The sequence below is a fragment of the Moschus berezovskii genome, chromosome 6 (assembly GCF_049115385.1).
Source record: "Moschus berezovskii isolate FMDL1 chromosome 6, NW_MosBer_1.0, whole genome shotgun sequence".
Taxonomy (NCBI): domain Eukaryota; kingdom Metazoa; phylum Chordata; class Mammalia; order Artiodactyla; family Moschidae; genus Moschus; species Moschus berezovskii.
In genome coordinates, this window is record NC_142465.1 from 28,284,026 (window position 1) to 28,296,588 (window position 12,563).

Below are 12,563 nucleotides of genomic sequence, written 5' to 3' on the forward strand. Positions count from 1 at the left end.
AATTAAAATTTGAAATTGCAAAATACGAAACAAAAAAGCTCAGTGGTGAATGAAAAAGGAAAGGAAAAAAAAATCCTAAAATGTCATATTCTTCATTCTGTACTTGGCATGACTCAAATGTGAGGGCAAGGACCCTGTCCCATTTTTCTCCCTCCATCTCCTCATGGTGTTTAGCACAGGGTTTCATCAGATGCTGGCTAAAGTTCAAAATTAAAAATACTACTACAGAATAATTTAAAATATGTCAAGTATTTTTAAAATTCATCAGAACATTAGGGGCTTATGCAAGATCAATATGCTGATTACTCCTAAGCTTTTCCTCATCTGACAGTAATTCTTTGGCTATATCTACACTAATAAAATCATCTACTCCAAGGCAACTTAATTTATAAAAAAAAGCTGCTTGTCCACATTACTAACTACAAATGTGACTGATGAGAGTTTTAATGACAGCTGAGAGTTGTAAAAAAAAGCCCCAGTTGTAGTGATGGCCTAGTTCTTAATTCTCAGATGCAAGAAAGAACTGAAAATCACTACCCCAGGGTAATGACAAATCACCAGGGAACTTGTTGAACAGAAAGACCAACGGTCTTCTTATTCATGCCAACCATTGCGACTGGATCCCATGCAACTCAGCACCAGGAGATTTCAAGCTGCTTCCTAACCTCTAAAGCACTTCAGAGGTCTCTCACCTCCAAGAATGAGGGTCCATAGTAATCAGAGTAAAACTCATTCTTTCCCTTTGCTGATCTCTCCAACTCCCTATCCCCTACTAGTACCACTAACAAATCTTTGTTGTTAACCATACCAGCTCCTCTTTTCATGTATGGGGTTTCTTAACTTGGAAAAAAAAAATCAGTTGTTTAAAAAAGAGAGAGAGTTAAAAACGACAGCTAGAAACATCACCAGGGGTTGTTTTAGCCAGGATGAGCTTAGAAGGCTCACTTTAAGCCAAAAGGACTTAAAGTAATGCTCTGCAGCCTGGGCCAAAATGGCCCAAGAGACAACTGATTGCTCACATTGCTATAAATGAATCTAAGAAGTTCAGTCAAGAAGCAACAGTTAGAACCGAACATGGAACAATGGCTGCTGCTGCTGCTAAGTCCCTCAGTCATGTCTGACTCTGTGAGACCCCACAGACGGCAGCCCACCAGGCTCCTCTGTCCCTGGGATTCTCCAGGCAAGAATACTGGAGTGGGTTGCCATTTCCTCCTCCGTGGAACAATGGACTGGTTCCAAACTGGGAAGGAAAACGTCAAGGCTGTATACTGTCACCCTGCTTATTTAACTTATATGCAGAGTACCTCATGAGAAATGCCAAAGCTCAAGCTGGAATCAAGAGAGCCGGGAAAAATATCAATAACCTCAGATATGCAGATGACACCCCCCTTATGGCAGAAAGAGAAGAGGAACTGAAGAGCCTTTTGATGAAGGTGAACAAGGAGAGTGAAAAAGCTGGCTTAAAAATCAACATTCGAAAAACGAAGATGGTGGCATTCGGTCCCATCACTTTTGTCTGTTATAATGTAGTTCAGAGTAATCTGAGAAGGGTGTAAGTTACAGAATTTGGAATATTTTAAATAAAGGAAACACCAGGACCTAAAGCAGCACTTCAGGTAGAACTTTAGAACCCACCAGAACAAAAGTGTTCTGAGAGATTTCATGATGTCTGCCAACGTGATTATGTACATGTCAGCGTAAGGACCCAAACAAGGAGGGCATGATCAGTTCTCCAGCTACCAGTGCTATAAGGAAAACAGCATGTGGTAACAGAGACCCAGAAAAATTCTCCTTTTTGCCACAGGAACTTTGACTTCTCCTGATCCCTATATAAGCCAAGGCAGAGCACAGCCAGTTTGGGACACATGATGGAATAGTCTCAGAGACCTGTCATCATGTATTACATCAGTTTTTCATATGCTGCAGTGCTCACTGCCCTCTCTCAAGATCTTAATACTTCTTCACTGGATTACTCTTTCACTCATTCAGCCTACATTACAATCACCTGAACCTAAAACTCTCTGTATTGCTCTTCATTACTATTTGCAGAATAATATAAAATCAGAATCCTAATAAAATGAAAACAACAGTAGTACCGCTTCCAAATAACAATGAACTTCAGAATTTCATTTGTATAAATGTGCTTACAGTCAAATGCACTAAGAAATCACGACATATCTTTTTCATATCTTCCTTCATGTAATTTTTAAAATTAAAATATCATGAGGAAAATGTGAATGCCTAGCGTGCTCAGGAAAACACTAATAACAAAATCTTCCTCAAGTATTACCATATGAACCAAAACACTAGTCAGTTCTTTCATCTGTAGAAGTGAAAATGTACAACTATTGTGTGAGTCCTTAATTAATGCAAGAAAATCCAATTATTTTTAATACACCAGATAATATATTTTATACCAGTTAAAATTGTAAAATTGATAGATGACAAGGGTAGGCCTTACTTTGAAGTTTTACTGCTTTTTGCGATTCACATCATCTCACTAGTTTTTACTTTAATTGTATAGAGAAACTGGAGTGTAAAGATAAGTGATGGAATGAAAGCAGACACCCAATTATCCACTAATTAATACTGTTCCTGCATAATGAACTGGGAAGTAGAAAGGAGAGAACTTTGGCCTTATTAGAAAGTTTTACTTTTCCAGCTTTAACTAATCATGGCATAGAGCTAGCCATTTATCTCCAGATTTCTAAGAATGTCGTAAGACCTTCCAATTAGAAAATTAATGATGCCACTGGCATCTTAAAATTTTTAATGATTATCATTTGGTCTTTCATGGATGAAAAATAGAATAGCCATCAGTTTCAGATGCACATTTCTTTCTTTAAAAAAAAAAAGAAAAAAGACAAAACCAAGAGAGCACAAATAATCATTACCAGATAAACATCAACCAACATTAGATTTTAAAAGCAAAATATAAAATAAAGCACCATTATCTTTAATCTCAGTAGTTACTCTTCAACATACTAAATCTACATTTTAAATTTGAAATTTTTATCATTTCTTTTCCCAAAGGAAAAATTTTATATGTAGTTCCCTTAAATCTATCATTATTATAGATTCAAAATCTTTTATAAATCAGTTCATTTCTCTACAAAATTACAGTGGTAGATGCCCCTAATTAACATGGCAACCTCAAATCATTAGTAATTTCACATTTAAAACTCTGGGCTGGGAGTTGGGGTACCGGACTTCTGTTAACTTGGCTAATGAGTTTCTGTGAAACTTTGGGCAAGTCTCTTATCTTTTGCTTCAGTGTTTCCATTTAAAATGGAGAAAATAAGACAGTCCTTCCCCATTTCACTGACCTTAACAGAAGTGAGATCAAATGTTTAAAAAAAAAAAAGCCATAAATAATTTTTTAATGAAAAAGACTATTATAATTATTTTTAGTATTTTAGTACCAAATTCTTAATGGACTCAAATGATCTGAAGTTCATTCAACTTCTTACATTTCAAATAATCATGGAGCAATTTGCTCACTCATAAAAAAAAAATCAGTTTGATCTAACTAGTAAATGTTAAAGGAAGGAGAGTATATTTTAGCTCTTAATTCCAAATAAAGACAATGCAATAAATATATGATGAAGATGTGATTGTACACAGAACACTCCCCTTAACTACAGACAGCAAGCAATGTTTAAAAAATAAATTTAACTAGCATTAGATTTCTTATTGGAATGAAAGTGTGTTAGTTGCTCAGTTGTGTCCCACTCTTTGTGACCTCATGGACTGCAGCCTGCCAGGCTCCTCTGTCCATGGAATTCTCCAGGCAAGACCACTGGTGTGGGTTGCCACTTCCTTCTCCAGGGGATCTCCCCTATGCAGGGATTGAACCTGGGTCTCCTGCATTGCAGGCCGGTTCTTTCCCATCTGAGCCAGCAGGGAACATAGCAGGATAAAACTGTTACTTCTCTTTCTATCCTGAAAAATCACCTAAAAACAACATGTGGAATAAGAAACACAAATTTCATTTTTGGCAAATTTAGGAGACAAACCACAAAATGAGCACAGAGGCCGCCTAACTCAGCAGACACAGAATATGGCTGTAGACTACAGGCATTGTTATGGTTGGAGATGTCAGAAAGAACACAGTGATGGTGAGGGGCACAATGTTGAGGGTGACGGGCACTCCCTAAGATACAAACTCCTTAATTTTTATCAGTGGAAATAAGGAGCATGGGCTGACAGCCGGAGCACTCCTGGATATGGTTTGGTTTTAATAAGTAGAGGGGGACATTGCTAACCAAGCAATCACACAGATAAACTGTATTTGCAAAGAGAAGTCTGTCTCTGTGGCTATGCATCTTTATTAACTGGGGCAAAAGGAAAGAGGGAAAGAAGAAAAATTAACAGTCAGAAAAGAACATTCACAAGAAAAATGCTGCTATAGAACAGATGAAAATAATGACAAATATTAGCCAATAAAATAATTATGCAATCAGCTCTAAGTTGGGACACAAAAAATATATAATCATAAAATTTTATTGGTTAGTAGCATAACGACTAAACCAGTATAATCAGTCGCTCACCTCTGATTTGTGTTTTATTTTTTCTTCTTCTAAAATACGTGCAAATTCTTCTTTCTGGTGTTCAAATTCTGATTTGAGAAATGTATGTTCATAGCGAAGTTTATTATATTCAGCTCTATACTTTTCCACTTCCTAAATTTAAAAATTGTAATTTATCACAAATTTATAAATGAAATTTATAATTACTTCAAAAATCACTTTTGCAAAAAATTTAAACTGTTTTATACTGAAAGCCATTCTAAAAGTAAAAAATAAGCTTAACAGAAGCATAAACAAACTTCGGAAAAATCCTCATGACAAGAATGCTACAAATAGAATTAGCACATTCCTGAAAAGGTATTAATAAAGCAAATTATCACTAATCTCATTTCCTCATTGATTCTCATAATAGAAATGTGTAGCATATCAGAAGTTTTGACTTTTGGGCTTAATAATATTTAAGAATGTAGCACACCTTTCAAAATAGATTTTAAAAATTAATTCTATGAGAGAGTAGCACTGAAATATTTACACTACCATGTGTAAAATAGCTAGCTAGTGGGAAGCTGCTGTACAGCATATTGAGCACAGCTCAGTGCTCTGTGATGACCTAGAGGGGTGGAGTGGGGGTGGGGGTGCAAGGGAGGCTCAAAAAGGAGGGTATACATGTATACATACAGTTGATTCACACTGCTGTACAGTCAACACTGTAAAGCAATGACACTCGAATTTTAAAAAATAATAAAAATAAAAACATTCTATAACATAAAATACCATCTTAAAAGTCAGAAAGGATGAATTCTAAGTATGTAAATGGTTATTTGAATGCTTAACATAATAACCTAAGATTCAATCAAATGTTATAATGACAGTCCAAGTCAACACAGCAGTCTGAAGTAGAACTTCAACCCTCCTGACTAACCAACAACACGTGCAACACCTATGATCCAATTCTGCTCCCTAACACTAAAAAGTTGATAGCATTTTGAATCTCAATAAAAACTTAGGCAAAAGAGCAAGAAGAAGTGGGAGACACTATTTCAACAAGCATCAAGAAATTAATAAGGAAAGCGTGCCTCCTAAAATACTCAGCTCACTGTAAATCTTCAGTTGAAAGATTTCTAAGCCACTTTATTGACCAAGAAAGTGGACTTCATGATTTTATTATGGACATACTTTGGTTAAAAAAAAAAAATCCTTTCACTTAACTCAATCATCTAACTCAGTTTTAAGTGATTTTGTTATATCCCAAAATTAAATCTACTCAGTTCAGTTCAGTCTCTCAGTCATATTCGACTCTTTGCAACCCCATGGACTGCAGCACACCAGGCCTCCCTGTCCATCACCAACTCCCAGAGTTTACTCAAACTCATGTCCATTGAGTCGGTGATGCCATCCAACCATCTCATCCTCTGTCGTCCTCTCCTCCCACCTTCAATCTTTCCCAGCATCAGGGTCTTTTCAAATGAGTCAGCTCTTCGTATCAGGTGGCCAAAGTATTGGAGTTTCAGCTTCAACATCAGTCCCTCCAATGAATATTCAGGACTGATTTCCTTTAGGATGGACTGGTTGGATCTCCCTGCAGTCCAAGGGACTCCCAAGAGTCTTCTCCAACACCACAGTTCAAAAGCATCAATTCTTTGGTGCTCTTTCTATATAGTCCAACTCTCACATCCATTCGTGACTATTGGAAAAACCACAGCCTCAACTAGACGGACCTTTGTTGGCAAAGTAATGTCTCTGCTTTTTAATATGCTGTCTAAAGTGAAGTCGCTCAGTCATGTCCGACTCTTTGCAACCCCATGGACTGTAGCCTACCAGGCTCCTCTGTCCATGGGATTCTCCAGGCAAGAATACTGGAGTGGGTTGCCATTTACTTCTCCAGGAGATCTTCCCAACCCAGGGATCAAACCCAGGTCTCCCACATTGCAGGCGGATGCTTTACCATCTGAGCCACCAGGGAAGTTCAATATGCTGTCTAGGTTGGTCATAAATTTTCTTCCAAGGAGTAAGCGTCTTTTAATCTCATGGCTGCAGTCACCATCTGCAGTGATTTTGAAGCCCAAAAAAGAATTTGCCTGCAGTGCAGGAGACCCAGGCTCGATCCCTGGGTTGGGAAGACCCTCTGGAGGAGGAAATGGCAACCCACTCCAGTATCCTTGCCTGGAAAATCTCATCGACAGAGAAGCCTGGTGGGCTGCAGTTCATGGGGTTGCAAAGAGTCGGGCATGACTGAGCGACTAACACTTACACTCACCACTAAACTGTAATGCTTTGGTTACCAACGAGGAGGATGATATTCAAAAAATAACTTTATCAAGCCAGAAAATCAATAGGAAAAGAGGATTCCACAACTATTGTTCAATGGAAGTATCACTAGACTACAACTTTCCAAAGGGGCCCATTGTGAAGGGGACAATATTCATTTGCATGTATAAGGTTCAGTATATTTATTAAATAATGTAATACATAAAATGTATTACATAGTACCTATATAGTCAGTATTTGTCATCTTTTCCTGTTCCTTTATCAAACAATTAATCACATTATACTAACACTGCATATGAGGAGACATCTCAATTTGAAGAAAAACTAATAATTTTTCACTTTTCTGAGGTTGCTTGAATTTCATTCTTTCATTCAACAAATATTAATTGAGCACCTGCTGTATGCTAAGAGTTTCAGGAATTCGGACTATAACAGTCAACCAAAACAAATAAAGGTTCCTCTTCTCATGCAACTTACATTCTAACAGTTGTAATGAGAAAAAATTTAAAACAAATACAATAAATATATAGCATATTTAGAAGATTATAAATATTTGAGAAAAATTAAAAGTAGAGCAGGGTAAATGGGCAACCAAAAATCTAAAGAGTGATGGGAAAGGCAGGCTGCAATATTAAATGGAGGCAGTTAAGTCAACGTAAGCCTCACTGGGAAGGTGAAATTTCAGCTGCCTTGAAGATGAGAAAGTTAACCAAGAGATATATGGCAGGAGTAACAGGTATGGCAAAGTCTTGAACTGCACCACTTCTAGAGTACCAAAGAAACACCAACAAGGTTAATGTGGATGGAGGAACAGGATCTCATCCTGTGCAGTCCCGAAGGGCACTGTAAGGACTTTGAGTAAGAATGGAAGCCACTGCAGGGCTTCTGAGTAGGAAAGTGACGATTTTCTCATCAAGCCTTTCACAGTCTAATGAGAATATAAATACAAATTACTTACTTCATCTAGATTCCTAAAACGCTCTCTCATTGGAGTTTCCAGCTCTTGTTGTATTTGGGCTCGTAACAATTCCAACTTCTGTGGAGTTAATACCTAATACGTAGAGAAATACAAACAATTCTAAATACAAAATCACAAATATTAAATTCAGGAATTAGACAAATTTTGAAGCCTCTCTCCTAATCATAACAGTGAAATTCAACTAAAAGAAATGCTGCAATATACTTAGCTTTACAGTAATCATTATATAAACAGAACCATCACTTGAAACAACGAAACTCAATTTCAAGCTCTCAGAGATTAACAGACTAACACAGAGAGTCAAACTTCATAAAAATTACAAAAATTTACCAGTAAGTATGTATCTCCCCATAATTAGTTCAAACTCTCAAGTGAAAAGGAATTTACACATATAAATACCTAAAGACAGGCGATATAGGTTGACCAGACAAGTAAAGATGAACAAAAAAGATATTTAGTATAGAAAGAACGGCACAGCAAAGGAATGGGAAAACTAAACCTTAGGTAGAACACAAAACCAAAGAATGGATAAAACATTAACGAAATCCCATTAACATAAGGTAAAGACAATCACTGATTATTACTGCTATTACTAGGAAAAACTATGTTGGCAGCTAAGATTATCATGTTGGATACAGTGGCCAAGTCTTTTTCAAGAGCAAGCAAAATATAGTAATTTGGTATACCACAGGACATCCTTCACACTTATTTTCAATCCGATAAAGCTGACATTTACTGCGCCATAAAAATTAATTTAGGCTCCTCCCTTTTATATTCTTACAGAACTCATATTTCAATAAGTAAGTATATATGTAAAATTCTTAAAAGAACATGGTCTTTTGTACCATGTGTTCCTGAAAACTCACACTACTGCCCAGTGCATAGGAAACAATTATTTCTTGAATGGATTAATGAATACTGGTTGTGGAAAAAAAAACAAAACCTAGTTTGTATTTACATTAATCTCTGAAAACCAAGAATAATGTTCACTTATTTATTCATCAATACTCTAAATATTTCAAAAACTTTACTGAATGAATGCCTACTACATATAAAGCATCATGTAAGACAATAAAATCTACATAACAGTCCGTTTTAAATTCCTTACAAGCATTCATTTTAATTGCCACAACAATCCAGAATATATTGAGTAGCTAAATTATCATATCCTTTTTTATCAAAACACACAGAGTCAAACCTCATAAAGATTACAAAAACTCCAGGAGATATATCTCTCCCCTCAAATAGCTCAAATCTCAAGTGAAAAATAATTTATACACACAAATACCTAAAAATAGGCAATACAGTTTTAACGGACAGGTAAAGACAAATGAAAAAGATACTTAGTATAGAAAGAATGGCACATCAAAGGAATGGGAAAACTAAAACTTAGGTAGAACACAAAATCAAAGAATGGACAAAATATTAGATTCCCTGGGGAGAAAAATGATCCTCAAAGGTGGCCTAAAGGCATTTTAGGTAGAACCACACTAAGCACTACAGGAATTCAGAATCCTGGGGCCCTGCGTCAATACTGGTAGTAATCTCCAGACTGTAACAGCCAAGACTGTGCTGAAACATTCTGTTACACACCACCCAGGTGAGGTACATCCTGGCTGGACACAAAAGGGAAAGGGGGGATATAGTTCTTCCAGGCTTCTTTGGAGCAGTTTGAGCCTACAGCATTGCCTTCCGCTGGCACCCAAAAATCTAGGAGGAGCTTCAAGCTGGACTAGACTTCCGATGGATTCATCAGAAGATAACCCAACCTGGACCCTAGAGTCTCTTAAAACATCCATCGATGATGCTTCCCAGGCAATGCATGGTGCCACTCAACTCTGAAATGTTAGCAACAAACCTCAGTAACTTGACTCTCAATGCTAGTATCAAGTTGCCATATCTACCAGAATACCCATCTCAACCAACCGGGCAGTTACCTAGTGAGAAAACACCGAATAGGCGGAGAGGAGTGAGAACGCTGTTGAGTGAGCGGAGATATAGGATGCAAAAGCTGACTGAATCACTTAGACTTCACTATGCCAAAGGAGTTCCTCGTTCTGACTCTCAAAGAGAACTACAGCAGCAGGAGGACACTGAGATTCGATCAAGAGTGCGAAGATTCCAGTGTACCTGTAGTTATTGCCAGTTTAAGAGAAATCCTTCTGATGATAATTATGAGAATTATTGCAACACAATATATAGTAATTATGCCACGGAACCAAATGAGTCATAAACCTTATTCTTGTACTGTTTTCTTGCTGGTAATTTTAGGATCATTATGAAGCAGACTGGGAAAGATTGTACCAATATTTTGATAATGTATATTGTAAGTTTTTCTTTTTTACTTGCATCTCTTTTCTACCTTAATACAGTTAATGTATGAGGAATCTATATGTAGCTTGGATTTGAAATGATTTGAATATACACTAGTTCCACTTTGATCTGACACCGAGAAGTACTAATTAAGTCTCAGGTATTGCCTGTTTCTTAAACCTTAAGTTTGCTTTAAGGTGAAACTCAATATCAAGAATTTGAAACAAATTAACTTTGGAAAGAATGTAAAGGTAACATTGGCGGGCTTGGCCAGAGCATTATTAGTGTGTTAAATAGTAATAAAATTTTTTGATTTGCTGTTTCAGTTTTCAGTAGTGAATAGATGTGTTTATAGAAGATTTTAATAAAACTTGAGACTTATTTGAGTAACTTTTAAGATAAATCCTTGTTCTTATCTTAGACTTGTTTTTGCTAGATATGTATTAAATGAATACTTACCCCCCCAAAAAAAAAAGGGAAAGGGGGGCCACAGAGTAGAAGGTTCCTCAATACCAAGTTCATACTCCTATAACTCAGTACCAATTTAAAATTTTTTCATAATGTTTCATAAACTTAATTACATAAACAAAATAGAATATAATAGGAAAAAATCTGTCTTTTTCTCACTTCAGTTATCTAGCTTCCCTCTTAGAAAGCAACCACTGTCAGTAGCTTCCGTAGCCTTCTTAAGGCAGTCTATAGATGCATAAGTACATATACTACTTTAAATTTTTACAGAAAGAAAAGCATACCATACAACATTTTTCTGCACCTTGTTTATTCATTGAAGGTTTTTAAGCTTAAGAATGGCATCACCATATGTAAATTTTAGGAAGAAGCAAGACGGATCAAAAGTGCTGATAGGAGAAAACTGGTGGCTATGGAAAGGAGAAGCAGTGAATGGGGCTAGAGAAACCAAAGAGAAACTTCCTGTTACAATATGGTTTATGATGTCAAGAGACTAATAATTGAGTCCAAAGTGCGAAGGAATTGTTTCAGTTAGTTCACTCACTCAGTCGTGACAGTCTCTTTGTGACCCAACGGACTGCAGCACGCCAGGCCTCCCTGTCCATCACCAACTCCAGGAGCTTGCTCAAACTTATGTCCATTGAGTTGGTGATGCCATCCAATCAACTTATTCTCTGTCGTCCCCTTCTCCTGCTGCTTTCAAACTTTCCTAGAATCAGGAACTTTTCCAGTGAGTCAATTATTCGCATCAGGTGGCCAAAGTACTGGAGTTTCAGCTTCAGCATCAGTCCTTCCAATGAATATTCAGGACTGATTTCCTTTAGGAAGGACTGGTTGGAACTCCTTGCGGTCCAAGGGACTCTCAAGAGTCTTCTCTAACACCACAGTTCAAAAGCATTAATTTTTCAGCACTCAGCTTTCTTTACAGTCCAACTCTCACACCCATACATGACTACTGGAAAAATCACAGCTTTGACTAGATGAATCTTCGTTGTCAAACTGATGTCTCGGCTTTTAATATGCTATTTGGGTTGGTCGTAACTTTTCTTCCAAGGAGCAAGCATATTTTTTAATTTCATGGGTGCAGTCACCATCTGCAGGGATTTTGGAGCCCAAAAAAAATAAAGTTTCTCACTGTGTCCCCATCTACTTGTCATGAAGTGATGGCACCAGATGCCATGATCTTAGTTTTCTAAATGTTGAGCTTTAAGCCAACTTTTTCACTCTCCTCTTTCACTTTCATCAAGAGGCTTTTGAGTTCCTCTCCACTTTCTGCCATAAGGGTGGTATCATCTCCATATCTGAGTTTATTGATATTTCTCCCGGCAATCTTGATTCCAGCTTGTGCTTCTTCCAGCCCAGAGTTCCTCATGATGCACTCTGCATATAAGATAAATAAGCAGGGTGACAATATACATGACATACTCCTTTTCATATCTGGAACCAGTCTGTTGTTCCACGTCCAGTTCTAACTGTTGCTTCCTGACCTGCATATAGGTTTCTCAAAAGGCAGGTCAGGTGGTCTGGTATTCCCATCTCTTGAAGAATTTTCCACAGTTTATTGTGATCCATAGTCAAAGGCTTTGGAATAGGCAATAAAGAAGAAATAGATGTTTTTCTGGAACTCTCTTGCTTTTTCCATGATCCAGTGAATGTTGTAAAAAGCAATATTGCATAGGAACCTGGAATGTTAGGTCCATCAATCAGGGCAAATTGGAAGTGTTCAAACAGGAGATGACAAGAGTGAACATAGACATTCTACGAATCAGTGAACTAAAATGGACTGGAATGGGTGAATGTAACTCAGATGACCATTAATTATATCTACGACTGTGGGCAGGAATCCCTTAGAAGAAATGGAGTAGCCATCATGGTCAACAAGAGTCCAAAATGCAGTACTTGGATGCAGTCTCAAAAACAACAGAATGATCTGTTTGTTTCCAAGGCAAACCATTCAATATCACAGTAATCCAAGCCTATGCCCAGCCAGTAACACTGAAGAAGCC

The 12,563-nt window shown here is 37.2% G+C and overlaps 1 protein-coding gene and 1 pseudogene across 11 annotated transcripts in view; one reads left to right on the forward strand and one right to left on the reverse strand.

The window, feature by feature from the left end:
* CEP83 (centrosomal protein 83) overlaps positions 1-12,563 on the reverse strand; it is a 146,013-nt gene that overhangs the window by 62,238 nt on the left and 71,212 nt on the right. For all 11 annotated transcript variants that reach the window (XR_008681825.2, XR_008681820.2, XR_016037560.1 and 8 more), the window contains 2 exons: positions 7,756-7,848; positions 4,551-4,682 (listed from right to left, as the gene is read on the reverse strand). Coding sequence is in view for 6 of the 11 variants with exons in the window: in XM_088836864.1 (XP_088692990.1) it covers positions 4,551-4,682; positions 7,756-7,848 (225 nt within the window). In the remaining 5 variants the exon portion in view is untranslated. The remainder of the gene's footprint in view (positions 1-4,550; positions 4,683-7,755; positions 7,849-12,563) is intronic.
* LOC129536511 (developmental pluripotency-associated protein 3 pseudogene) lies at positions 9,520-10,009 on the forward strand (annotated as a pseudogene).